We start from the raw sequence: 14,712 nt of genomic DNA, 5'->3' as shown, positions 1-14,712 counted from the left end.
ACCTTCAATTTCAAATGCAAATCAAATTTGATTATCTTTCACATTGCTTTAAAAGAAAAACAAATAATTGTTTGTAGTACAGAACTTCAGTATTGCTGAGAAAAGACAGGTTTTCCTGAAGCTTTGCACTCATCAGGACAATCAGCAAGAATACTATTTCAAGGAGGAAAACTAGTATTTGTCCTGTATGAAAGGAGAGTGTGGATTGGTTGGCAAGTGGACTCTGATTGGTAAAGCCTTTGCCATGAAGAATGTCCCTCTCAATATTGATTGATAGATGACTATCAGGCTTTATTTAAATTTTAAATCAGGTAGGTTGACTCTGACTGGTCAGGGCATTGTCCTGCAAAATGAAACAGCAAATGTTGGGAGGGGTGATCACCAACAATCTGTCCCGGTCCACCCACATGGATGCGATAGTCAAGAAAGCATAACAATGTCTCTACCTCCACAGGAAGTTAAGGAACTTCAGCATGTTCACATAGACTCTTAGCAATTTTTTATAAATGCACCATGGAAAGCATCCTATCTGAGTGCATCACACCATGGTATGGCAACTGCTCTTTCCAAGACTGCAAGAAACTACAGAGGGTTAGGAACACAGCCCAGTCCATCTCTCATGCCAGCCTTCCGTCTATTGACTCCATGCATGGTTCCTGCTGCTCAGGAAAGCAACCAATATAACGAAAGATCCCTCCCACCCCAGTTTACTCTCTTCCACCCCCTCTGTCGGGCAAAAGATATAAAAATTTGAATACATGAAAGAAAAGATTCCAGATCAGCCTCTTCCTCACTGATATTAGACTTTTGAACGGATCTCTCAAATGTTAATGTTGATCTTTCTCTGCACCTTCTCTGCAGCTGCAATACTCTATTTTGTACTCTGCTCTGTTACTTGATGCACACTGTATGGTACAATCTGCCTGTATAACATGCAAAACAAAACTTATAACTGCATCTTGACAATAATAAATCAAATCAAACTGGATGGCACATATCACATATATGATAGGATTGATCCTTATGGTTCACTGCACTTTATATATAAAGAGCTGACCAAGACACACACTCATGATGTCTCTGTACCCCTGTCTTGTCTATGATGGTTTTATACAAAATGAACTGACCAAATGATAAGTAGCTACAACAGGCTTTCTCCTTACACAGGAAGGATTCCTTCACATGTGCAAAGGTCACATAGAACTTGCATATCGATAACAACGCAATATTTATGTGTTTTTTTGACAGCACTAGCCTTTTCACCAATGGATCACTCAAGGAAGCCACTGCAGCATTATATACTGGTGATCTAGATCCACCATCATTACATAAATCAGTATTTGTTATACTTTATTAACACAGCAACTTGCACAGTTGAGTTCAGTTTCAAAACTACACCAAATAGATAGTGCTGCCATGGGATCCTAACTAGGTATGACTCTCTCAAATATCTCTGTTGGGTTCCACTACCAACATTTTTTTCAATGAAATGGCATTTAAATAACTATTACTTGCAATTTTCCAAGATCTAGAGGTTCATTTTCTACATTTGAACTCTCAGTTGCATATTAAAATTTCCTGTCATGTTTTTTGGGCTAAAATTATACTCAAACTGATATTTCAAATGGAACCATCAAATGATGCACTATAGCTGTTTCACCTCAACAAAATAGGTGACAGTCATTTGCTCATTCATTTCTCAGGGCAGAACCCTTACCAATCAGTCAGCCTGGTTTAAAATTTAAACAATACCTGGAAGTTAACTATAAAGCACCATTAATGGGTGTATTCTCCATGGCAACATCCTGACCAATTAAAGTCCACTTGTTAGCCAATTAATACACCCCTTTCATGCAGAATAAATGTTGCTTATCACCTTGAATTGGTACTATTTATTAATTACCCTGATGAGTGCAAGACAAAAAGCTTCAACAAAGTGTCTTTCTCTCAGCTTAAAAAAATTGCAGAAGATACTAGCCCCACCCACAAAACTGGCAATGTCTCAAATCACATTATTCACCTTGCCATGTTTCTGCTAATTGCATCTGTTTGCAGATATTCAAGGAGGCTTTTAATTTTAAGCTTGCTTTCTTAACCCAACTGTAAGAAGTAGGTACATTTTAAAACTCTTTTAATAATTCACTAAGAAACTGACTAATGTATCCACTAAACAACTATAATTTTGTCATTTTCTGTTACTTAATGAACCAGACGTTGATCAGAAGTGTTTTATTTTTATAAAATAATTTTCAGCTATATTAATAAGTCTCCTAAATTACCAAGGAATACATAATGCAAAAATTAGAATGTTTTTTTTAAACTATCACACTCTTTCACAACAGATTTTGTGTTCAACAAAATGCAAATGGGTTTGAGCAGAAGTACAGAAAAAGCTCTTCTCAAAACTTGCATAATTTTGACCCCAATTTGCAACTGGATTGCCAATGACACCCAAAGTGAAAACTGATGTCCACTATGTTAATTGACTACATATACCTGCTCTCTCCAACCTAACCTGTTTCAGCTGTGATTTCAGGCATGAAATTAAATTGTCTTTTCAAATTTTACCCAGAGTATTGGCATTAGGACGTATTACTTCATCCAGTCCACACCCTGATTTCATGTATAACTTGTTCTGACTTCTCCCAAAGGAGCAAGCTACTGCTTGCTGTGCTGTATTTGAAGTACATTTTCTGGTTTTAATTCCAAGTGTGTGTAACTGAATTTGAAAGCAGTTAATTATTTTGCCTGCAATACAGATGATATTTAACCCAAAGCTAACACAAATATGTAACTGAGCAACCAGCTGCATCACAATGGTCTTTTTATGGTCCTGTATTCCCTTGTATGCTAAAAATTACATAATTCTTAAGTGACTTTTCAAGAAAGCCTCTAATCACAGTTCATTCTGGGATAGGGTGGGGTTTTGCAGTACGACACTGTACTGTGCATTCAGTTTTATTTGCATTCATTAGTATTAGTTTTATTTTGAAAAGAATAGTTTTGTTTATTTTAAGCTCAAATTGAGTATAGTTACAACAATGAGTCAGTGCAGCTGTAAAGTGTAACTGAACTTAGCCAGCACTGAACCTTGGCCATATATATCAGGACAATCCTTAATTCCATCCCCTGTTTTCAGACTGATTGCCAACTGATATTATTTGGGATCGATGTGAAGGGAATAAATTAGCCTTAGTTCTTGTAAAATTAATTAAATTTCTGGTTAGTAGTGTTAATGGTGGTATGCATCCAAGAAAGTTAGTGCTTCTGAAAATGTGGAAAAATCAAGACAAGTAGTTTATCAAATGAACTTTTTAAACTGCATATATATGTCTTTTTGTAGGTAGAAAAGCTTGAAGCTCATTTGAAATTAACCGGCTGCATTGACAAGGCAGGGAACATAAGACGTGAAGGTGAACATTGGCAGAAAGATCCATGCACATTGTGCCATTGTAAGGTAGGAAGTGAAACTCTAAAAGATGTAAAATGATCAAACTGCCAATCTCTTGATTCACTCATAAGCATGTACAAAATGTTGTGCTCACTTTCACATTGTATGATGCTCATGTTAACAGCTGAGGGTAGTGCCACCTAAAACTGTTATTTTCATCAGAGACATTTTATGTGAATACATTTGGATTATTAGTATAGTAGTGAAATGATTGTTACGACACTTGCCATTTGGAGGCTGACATGAATACTCAGAACACAAATTTTAAAATTGCTTTGGCAGTTTGAGAATTTGAGATTGGCTTTAAGGAATTGGGAAATTAAACGTACTGATTAATTGCCCTCTGAGGTGGCCTAGAAGCACTCAGTTTCTCTTCGGGATGAACAATAAAAGTTGTCCTTACCAGTGTTGATACAACTGGAAAATATTAAAAACCTCTTTTTCTAAATTCTTCCCACAGTCAAATTAATCTATCTCTGCTATTAAAAAAGGTAGGTATTGGGTGATATATCCATCCATCAATCAGGAGGGACAGGGTCAAGGAGAGGAGAGAACACTGGCTTGAGATAGGGCTAAAAGTCAGGAAACTTGGAGGATCAGGAGATTGGCAGAATCAGTAGAGTGGGAGAACAGAGTACAGGGTTCGATAGACTAGCAGCAAGAGGGAGGGCTGATTTGGAATAAAGACAGAAGCTGCAGTCTCCATGTGCTCCTTCAAACCTGTTCCACCATTCAATAAAAGCATGATTAATCTGGTTGTGGTCTCACCTCCATTTTCCTATTTCCACACCATAACTGTTCACTCCTTTATCTATCAAAAATCTATCTGACTGAGTTTTGAATTAATTTAAAAGGCCCAGCCACCATTAGCTTCTGGAGAAGAGCATTCTACACCCTAACAATCCACTAAGAGAAAAACATTCTCCATTTTTCTGTTTTAAGCGTCTTTTCCAAAAACTGTAGACCCAATCTTCTACATCTCCCAGTATCCACCCTATCACCTCCCATTCAGATTGTGTATGTTTCATTAAGATCACCTTGCATTCGTCTGAACACCAGTGGTCTCCACTACCTTCGACATTCATTCCCTCCAGCACTGACATAGTGGCAGCAGTGTGTCATCTACAGAATTCACTGAACCAGCTCACCCAGACCCAAATGTTTATATGCTCCTTTAGTAGGACCTGCCATGCCCACTCTCTCTACTGTTTAGTAGAAGAAAGGTATGGGAACAACATCACCTGCAGGTTCCCCTCCATACCATACACTATCCTGACTTCGAATTATAACACTATGCCTTCAATGTTGCTGGGTCATAATCATGGAAGTCACCTCCTAGTAGTATTGTGTGCATGCCTACAGCAAAAGGATGGCAATGAGTCAAGAAGGCAGCTTGCCATCACCTTCTCAAAGACAGTTGGGAGAGTGGGAAATAAATGTTGCTCAGTAATGTTCATTTTAAAAAAAAAGAGTAGGGAAAATGCTAATTAATATATAAAATGGCAGGTTAGTGTCAGACTGAATTTTTAATCAGGGTTGATAACCAGACACAGGGACAAATGTAATGCCCCCTTAGAGGTGGGTTCAAGGAGATTTAGGGGAGCCATTTGACCAGGAACAAGAAAACTCCTCCCACCTTACTGAATCTCTGATCAACCTTCTCAATAAGGGTTGAATAGCTGCCTTCCTGTTTAGAGAACAGCTGAGGACTTAATTCACTGCCAGTGATAACAACCAGCAGCAGCAGGGTACTGATCATCTAAGAGGCAGCCAAGCTAAACTTAATGATGGGGGATGGCTCACAGAAAACCACACCCTGGCTCCTGCTTCAGCACTTGGTCCCCTCCCCACCCCTCCTTGCTCCAAACAGCCCACTTTTCCCCACTCTTGCTGGCCGGCCCCTCCACACTTGCCGTCCACCAGCCACAGAACAACTCCCATCCCATCCAAGTTCATCTCTAACTGGGGATCTATGGCTGTTCCTCCTTACAGGCCCAATTTTACTTTAAATTCGACGCATGGGGACTAGTTCCAGGCCCAAAGCCCACATAATGTGCTTTAGACATGCTCATTACCATTGTCAAAGCCAATTAAAGAGTCTGGGAAGGCAGGCTTGCTGATGATGATGATGACGATGGTCGATGGCCCCAGCAGCTGAATGAGGACACAAACACCGAGTGACAAGGTTGGGTTTTTAAAATATTTCTGTAAAATGACACAGCTACCCAGCCATATTGCTGGAATGGAGACTAGAGGGTGGATTATGGCAGCAACTCTGGCCCCGTGGCTATTATATGTGCTGGAAGAGTCACATGCGTGAAAAGCTTTGCTTCTCTTACCTGCTGTGAGTCCATCACATTGTCCTGAGTATAGGCTGTCATATCACCAAACAGAAATCTTAGTCAGTGTGGGAACAGGGCACTGCAATAAATCAAAGTAACCTAAATTCACTCCCCACCACTTGCTGAGGTGGCTGCTTTCAAATTGGCGAGGATTGGGAACATGGTAGAATACCAGCACTGCGGCAGATGTACTCAACCACTACTCTAAACCTGACCCTAGCTGATTTTTATTCTTCGTTAGCATTTGTATAATCTTTTTAATAACACTTCATACTTACAGGGTACAGAGACCAAATGTGTGGTGATAACTTGCCCCCAGAACTGCAACAGCCCAGTAAAGAAGCAAGGTGAATGTTGTCCTGTCTGCAAGAAGTGACACCAGTAAAGATGGCCAGTAAAAGAAAAAATATGAAAAAGAAAAATCAATGGATTATATCATCTCTGTTGACATCAGGCACTGAATACATCTGTGATTGTTTGAAAATTCTGCATTTTTATTACAGTTCATCTCCACTCCCTTCCCACCACCTTACAATTATTGACCAGAAACTTTGCCTTTGTGGTCAAAATGGACATATTGACTGTTAAGTTGAAATAGTCCAAGTCTTTAAACTTTTTTTTCATGTCTGCCAGTTACAAAGTGCACTGTTTTAAAGAAACATATCCTCTTTATAGTGAATGTCATATTGGGATTCCTGCAAACACACAACTTTTTTTAACAATACAAACTTCAAAGGTGCTTCATAGTTACCTCAGAACAAAAGATTTCTTATCACTGTGGTGCTAAATATTTAGTTTTTATCATTTAGAAAGATATTACATATTTGATTTTATACATTTGTACTGATTTTTAAACTTGTTGAACTTGTTGCTATGTATACACTGTTACACTTTGTTCATCAGTTGGAGTTTCAATGATTTACATCATTGAAGATATAACTTGTTATACCAGAGTTAAAGTGAAAACCGTTAACTTTTTCAGTAATGTTTTTAGAGGTGGTGGCCCATTTCTTAGACTAAGTGTCATCAACCTGCTCACCAACTGTGTGGTAAGAACTGACCTGCATTCTGACATATATTAATTAAGTTGGCTGCTTTAAGTATTAATAGTTGGTGGTGAATTATCTATGGACTCTTCACTACCCTTCACACATTGAAGACTCAAGCAAGTGTCAGCCTTGATTTTTCCCTCAATTGAGTTCATTATTTTCTTGAATTACATTCCTGGTGGTCAAGGCATAAGGCTATGAACACAAAGTTGAAAATATATCCATGTATGATATAATGTATAAATAAGAGAATCATTTGCCTTGGTTCCAGGTCTAAGGGTCACTTTGAGTTTATTCTGTTGCCAGCAACGATCATGGCTGAAATCAGCTCGAAGGCATTTGATTTTACTGTATGGAAAGTCACAGCATTGCACCTGTCTTGTCCCCAGCACCAGCTTGCTCTTGGAAAGTTAGCCCAATGGCTTGTAACTGTTTTCACTGTTCATCATGTTGTAATTTCACTTATGTATGAAGTGAAACTTTCTACATGACACTGTACTCTTCCAGTCTGAAGAAGAAAAAAACTCTTCAATTAAAAACTCATGTATTTTTGCTCTTTTAATCAAGTACTTTATTCTCCCAGTATTGTATTCTTCTGTAGGAAAGAATTTGAATTGTGAACTTTTGCAAGGAAAGCTTCATTATTTCGTTTATTTACTAAACATGTGTTTTATGTTCAAAAAGGATTTACAGGGATTTTGCCAGGTTTGGAAGGAGAGGCTGACTAGACTGGGGCTGTTTTCCCTGGAGCATTGGAGGCTGAGGGGTGACCTGATTCTAAATCATGAGGGCCTTAGATAGGGTAAATAGATAAGATCTTTTCCCCGGGATGGTGGAGTCTAAAACTAGAGGGCATAGATATAAGGTGAGAGGGGCAAGATTTAGAAGGAACCTAAGGGCAACTCTTTCACACAGAGGGTAATGCATGTATGGAATAAGCTGCCAGAGGAAGTGGTGAAGGCTGATACAATCATGACATTTAACAGGCATCTGAATGATTATATGAATAGGAAAGGTTTAGAGGGATCTGGGCCAAGCTGGCAAATGGGATTAGATTAATTTAGGATATCTGGTCGGCATGGACGAGTAGGACTGAAGGGTCTGTTTCCATGCTGTACAATTCTATGATTCTATGTAATTATACTTTTCACTGAAATCTTCAGCTGAAAAAACAGAAGCTTAAGCCACTCAACTCAGCATGTGTTTGAACACTATGTTGTCACTTTCTCCTTCAGCAAATGGAAATGTTGGTGGTAATTTAAAATCTTATGTCAGAAAATAAATGCAGTGTTGTTGATGTCATGTCATTTATGAAAAGGGCATGAATTAGCTTTGCATCAATCTGATTGAAAACCAGAAAAGGTAAGACTGGTATTACATTCTGGAGGTAAATTGGAAATTAGCTTCCCGCCTCCCCATCCTTCAGATGAAGAAGAGTAATATCACAGTCAAAACGCTAACCCTGTTTCTCTCTCCACAGACCAGAGTTCCTCCAACATTCTCTGTTTAAAAAATCTTTCTTGTTAAACCACCTGATTACAGTGCTCTTTTTATAAATCTTCCAATGAAATTCTTGCGCACACAAACCTTATCTGAATGAAGTGTGAGATGTTACCTTGATCTAGGTTTTATTGATTTGATTGAATGCAGCTTCTAATTTTCTGTTGAAATCATAAGCATGTTATTTAATACATTATAAATTTTGGGCTTACATATCTTGGAATTTAGATATTTTGTCATAATGTGGGCTAGCCATACAACTCAATTTCAGTATTATTCATTTTTTTAATTCAATAGCAAAGAGAAGAATTTACAATGATGCATTGGTTTGTGATAAATTTTTGACAAGATTTGTCCATCCATACGTTTTGACATGAAGAGGCATCTAATATCATAAATTAAGAGGGCTACATCTCCAATAAATTATTTGCTGTTGCAAAGTCTGCAATTCCAAATGGTAATGCAAATAACTAATTGCATCCAGGAGAGCTTTTTTGTGCTAGTATATAAGTAGTCCGATTGAAAATTGGCAATGCTCAATCTAATCCTAGGGAATGAAGCCACTCAAGTGCCTGAAGTGTCGGACGAGCATTTTCAAGATAGTGACATAACTGTGTAAGTTTCAAAGTCATTCTGGAAAGTGATAAGGATAGTGCAGAAGTTAAGTTTGTAAATTGGGGTAAAGCCAATTTCAATATCATTAGACAGCATATGGGAGCAGCTAGTTGCTGGTAAGTCTACATTTGGAAAGTGGGAGTCTTAAAGCAGTATAATGAGTATTTATAGCCAGCATGTTCTTCTAAGAGTGAAGGGCAAGGGCAACAAGTCCTGGAAAATCAGGATGTCAAGGGATAGAAAGTTTGACAAAGAAAAAGGAAGCATATGTCAGGTACATGCATTAAAAACAGAGGAGGCCCCTCAAACGTGCAGAGTGTACGAACTTGCTTAAAAAAGAATTAGAGGGCAAAGAGGGTCCACAAAATATCTTTTGGCAGATAGGATCAAGGAAAATCCTAAGGCCTTTTATAAGTTTATTAAGAGTAAGAGGATTACCTGGTAAAAAGTGGAACCTATTAGAGAGCAAAGTGGCAACCTATGTGTGTGGACCCTGAGGATGTGTGTGAGGTCTTAAATGAATATTTCTCATTTGGATTCACAGGGGAGAAAGACTTTGTAGCTGGGGATTTCAATTGAAATGGTGAGGTCCTAGAACAAGTTAAGAATAACAAAGAGGAGGTATTAGATGCTTTAGCATGCCTAAAGGTGCATAAATCTCCAGAGCCTGATAAGATGCATCTCAGACTGCCATAGGAGATGTCTGGGCCCTGGCAGAGATATTTAACACTTTGCTGCCCTATTGTGAAGTGTCAGATGACTGGAGGATAGCTAATTTGATTCCTTTATTCCCAAATAGGCCAGGTCATTTCAGACCAGTACATCTGATGTCAGTGGTGGGGAAATTATTGGAAAATGTTTTGAAGGACAGGATTAATCAATACTTAGGCAGAATTAATCAGGAATAGCACAGATTTGATAGAGGAAGATTCTGTCTGACTAATTAAATTGAGTTTCTGAGAAGGTGATTATATTAATGAGGGTAGTGCAGTTAATGTGGTTTACATGGACTTCAGTAAGGCCTTTGACAAGGTCCCCCAGTGGAGGGCTGCTCCAAAAAGTAAGAGCCCTTGGGATCTGAGCTAATTTGGCAAATGGGGTCCAAAATTGGCTTACAAATCAGAGGCAAAGGATGATGGTGGAGGGTTGTTTTTCTAACTGGAAACCTGTGACTAGCAGTGTACTACAGGGATCAGTCCGACAACCCTTACTCTTGCTGAGATATTTGTATCATTGATAGTCGCAGGTGAGGTGCTGAAGACTACAGGTTGGCTAACGTGGTGCCACTATTTAAGAAGGATGGTAAGGACAAGCCAGGGAACTATAGATCAGTGAGCCTGACTTCAGTGGTGGGCAAGTTGTTGGAGGGAATCCTGAGGGACAGGATGTAGGTGTATTTGGAAAGGCAAGCACTGATTAGGGATAGTCACATGGCTTTGTAGGTGGGAGATCATGTCTCACAAACTTGAGTGAGTTTTTTGAAGTAATAAAGATGATTGATGAGGACAGAGCGGTGGATGTGATCTATATGGACTTCAGTAAGACATTCAACAAGGTTCCCCATGGGAGACTGGCTAGCAAGGTTAGATCTCGTGGAATACAGGTAGAACTAGCCATTTGGATACAGAACTGGCTCAAAGGTAGAAGACAGAGAGGGTGTTGGTGGAGGGTTGTTTTTCAGACTGGAGGCCTGTGACCAGTGGAGTGCCAAAAGGATCGATGCTGGGTCCACTACTTTTCATCATTTATATAAATGATTTGGATGTAAGCATAAGAGGTATAGTTAGTAAGTTTGCAGAAGACACCAAAATTGGAGGTGTAGTGGACAGTGAAGAAGGTTACCTCCGATTACAATGGGATCTTGATCAGATGGGCCAATGGGCTGAGAAGTGGCAGATGGAGTTTAATTTAGATAAATGCGAGGTGCTGCATTTTGGGAAAGCAAATCCTAGCAGGACTTGTACAATTAATGGTAAGGTCCTAGGGAGTGTTGCTGAACAAAGACACTTTGGAGTGCAGATTCATAGCTCCTTGAAAATGGAATCGCAGGAAGATAGGATAGTGAAGAAAGTGTTTGGTATGGTCCCCTTTATCGGTCAGGGTATTGATTACAGGAGTTGGGATGTCATGTTGCGGCTGTACAGGATTTTGGCTAGGCCACTGTTGGAATATTGCATGCAATTCTGGTCTCCTTCCTATTGGAAGATGTTGTGAAACATGAAAGGGTTCAGAAAAAATTTACAAGCATGATGCCAGGGTTGGAGGATTTGAGCTCTAGGGAGGCTGTCTTCCCTGGAAAAGCTTATAAAATTGAGGGGCATGGATAGGATAAATAGACAAAGTCTTTTCCCTGGGGTGGGGAGTCCAGAACTAGAGGGCATAGGTTTAGGGTGAGAGGGAAAAGATATAAGAGACCTTAGGGGCAACTTTTTCATGCAAAGGGTGGTAAGTGTATGGAATGAACTGCGAGAGAAAGTGGTGGAGGCTAGTACAATTGCAACATTTAAAAGGCATCTGGATGGGTATATGAATAGGAAGGGCTTGGAGGGATATGGGCCCGGTGCTGGCAGGTAGGACTGGGTTGGGTTGGGATATCTGATCGGCATGAACAAATTGGACTGAAGGGTCTGTTTCCATGCTGTACGTCTCTCTGACTATGTATATATTTTAATGACTTAGATGTGAACATTGGTATAATTAGTAAGTTTGTGGATGACACAAAAATTGGTGGTATTGATCCTCGTGAGGAGCTGTAGGATTGGGCAGAGCAATGGCAGATGAAATTTAATCCTGATAAGTGTGAGGTAATGTATTTTGGAAGTTTTAATACACAATTAATGGTGGGTCCCTAAGAAGTATAGGGGAACAAAGGAACTTTGGTGTACTAGTATACAGATCCTGAAGGTGTCAGCACACCTAGACTGGATGGTGAAGAAGGCATATGAAATGTTTGCCTTTGTTAGCCAGGGCATAGAGTTTAGGAGCAAGGAAGTTTTGTTATAACTTTGGTTAGGCCACAGATGGAATACTATGTGCAGTTCTGGTACCACACTATTGGAAGGACGTGATTGCATTGGAGAGGGTGCAGAGGAGATTCATCAGGATGTTGCCTGGGATGAAACTCTGTTATTAGGAGAATAAGTGGTTTAGAGGCAATTTTTTCACCCAGAGGATGGTAGATATAAGGAATGTGCTGCCCGAGATGGGTGGTGGAGGCAGTTACTCTCGGAACATTTAAGAAGCATCTGGATGAGTACCTAATATGCCAGGGCATAGGTGACTGTATTAATGAGGGCGGTGCAAGGTAAATGGGATTAATGTTGCTTGATATTTGTTGATTGGCATAGACATGGTGTGCCAAAGGGCCTGTTTCTATGTAATGTGACTCTATGATGATTGAAAGCAGGTAAACCAAACACAAGTGATCAACATTTCACAAATTCAGGAGACAAATTTCTGCAAAGGTAAGATACTGATTGATTTTATAAAGAAAGGAATGATGTCAAACATGCAAGATAAAAAGTGCCATTTTATAGTTTATATTGATACCTTTGCAGCATGTTTCAATGGGGCAGCTTAAACATACACACTTCTTGAAAAGTGCACAAACTTTGGGGCAGCTCTTTCTGACTCCTTTTCCAATGCGGCAGAATATATTTTATATTTTTCTTTGTTATATTCATTGTTGTTCTTTATCTGGGGTGGAATCTTGTAGGTTCTGACCAGCATTGCTGCTAATTCTTTTTTTCTGCCTGGACCTCTGAGTCCCATGCGTGACAGTGACTTTTGGAAGTGGAATTCAATATCTGTAAACAGCATCGGCATGCTGATCACCTTGCAAGGATTCTCAGAGGAGCTACATAGCTTACTGGGAACACTGGGTCTGAACAATGTGCATTATGGTGAGAAATGAGGCAGAATCACTCACTAGTGCATGAGGCCCATCTCAAAGTCAGGAGTAACTCATACCTTGTTTTCGATGGTTTCTAATCAACATGTTCAGAGATTGCAAGGTTAAAGGGGGAATAGAGGGACCATAGAGTGAGGCGGTTGCATTACCTAATGATCTGGCAGGGCCCAGCACTGATGGTGTCCACCACGAGCTGCGTTCGCTGTTATTGGATTCCCTTCTCTCAATGTGAAATTATACTAGAAAATGGTTGGAACAAAACCCAGGTGGGTGAAAGCACAGCATCCTCACTTTCTGCATGTCAAGACATCTGAACCACATGACATAGTGTTCTTCATCTATTGTGTAAACGTAATTATGGTCTGTACTGAATGCACTATGATGTTTAGTGTTTGATTTATTTAAAGATGGATAAGCTTGCTCATATTCCAATAATGTAGTGATTGCAGGAGTGGTTTTGCTTATACAGATACCAGGCTGAGATCGCTGTCTGTAACATGTAATTAAGGCTATGAACATTGTAATTTGAGGTTTGTACATCTATTTGAAATTCAAACCACATCCATTTCCAATAAGAGACAATGCAAATATTATTATGAAGGCGATGTTACTTTTATTTTGAAATTTGCCCTATTTACTCAAAGCCTGTCTATAAACTGTGTTTTAGTTTGTGAATGTTGGAGGAAAGACTTGTACAACCCCAACAATCCTCCTTATGCCCTAGCCTAACCATATGTTTTGGTAAAGCAGATTTCTAAGCTGAAATTAAGCATCCAATTTTAAGCAAGTTTTAGGGAAATTATCTAACATGTACAAGCAGTGTTCCAAATAGATATAATGTTAAATGGAAAATAAATATCATGGGGGTGTAAAGAAACTGACTGTCTCAATCACACCCATGCGTTTCAGTTTCCTACAAAGACAGGAATGAAATCCGACCTGTGAAAGCAATCTAAACCCATCTAATCGACACTATACAATTATCATCCATATTTAAATGCCCTTAATGTTGGCAAGTCCACTATTGTTGCAGGCAGGACATTCCATGCCCCTACTACTGAGTAAAGAACCTACCTCTGACATCTGTATTATATCTATCACCCCTCAATTTAATGCTATGTCCCCTCACGCTAGCCATCACTATCTGAGGAAAAAGGCTCTCACTGTCCACCCTATCTAATCTTAGAACATAGAAGAATACAGCGCAGTACAGGCACTTCGGCCCTCGATGTTGCGCCGATCCAAGCCCACCTAACCTACACTAGCCCACTATCCTCCATATGCCTATCCAATGCCCGCTTAAATGCCCATAACGAGGGAGAGTCCACCACTGCTACTGGCAGGGCATTCCATGAACTTACGACTCGCTGAGTAAAGAACCTAACCCTAACATCTGTCCTATACCAACCCCCTTTAATTTAAAGCTATGCCCCCTTGTTATAGCTGACTCCATACGTGGAAAAAGATTCTCACGGTCAACCCTATCTAAATCCCTAATCATCTTGTACACCTCTATCAAGTCACCCCTAAACCTTCTTTTCTCCAATGAAAACAACCCCAAGTGCCTCAGCCTTTCCTCACACAATCTTCCTACCATACCAGGCAACATCCTCCCCTCTGCACCCGTTCCAGTGCCTCCACAACCTTCCTATAGTATGGCGACCAAAACTGCACACAATACTCCAGATGCGGCAGCACCAGAGTCTTATACAACTGCAACATGACCTCAGTACTCCAGAACTCAATTCCTCTACCAATAAAAGCCAGTACGCCATATGCCTTCTTCACCACACTATTTACCTGGGTGGCAACTTTCAAAGATCTGTGTACATGGACACCAAGAAC

General features: G+C 39.7%; 1 protein-coding gene and 1 long non-coding RNA gene across 4 annotated transcripts in view; one reads left to right on the top strand and one right to left on the bottom strand.

Annotated features, from left to right (window-relative positions):
- LOC122560145 (peroxidasin-like) overlaps positions 1–7,404 on the top strand; it is a 188,939-nt gene extending 181,535 nt beyond the window's left edge. For both annotated transcript variants that reach the window (XM_043710451.1, XM_043710452.1), the window contains 2 exons: positions 3,344–3,457; positions 6,074–7,404. In XM_043710451.1, coding sequence (XP_043566386.1) covers positions 3,344–3,457; positions 6,074–6,169 — 210 coding nt within the window. In that variant the 3' untranslated portion in view covers positions 6,170–7,404. The remainder of the gene's footprint in view (positions 1–3,343; positions 3,458–6,073) is intronic.
- Positions 1–14,712, bottom strand: part of LOC122560149 — a 199,581-nt gene that overhangs the window by 134,630 nt on the left and 50,239 nt on the right. The window lies entirely within an intron of this gene.

This window comes from Chiloscyllium plagiosum, chromosome 20 (assembly GCF_004010195.1).
Source record: "Chiloscyllium plagiosum isolate BGI_BamShark_2017 chromosome 20, ASM401019v2, whole genome shotgun sequence".
In the NCBI taxonomy this organism is placed as follows: domain Eukaryota; kingdom Metazoa; phylum Chordata; class Chondrichthyes; order Orectolobiformes; family Hemiscylliidae; genus Chiloscyllium; species Chiloscyllium plagiosum.
This window is presented reverse-complemented; position numbering and strand designations above follow the sequence as displayed.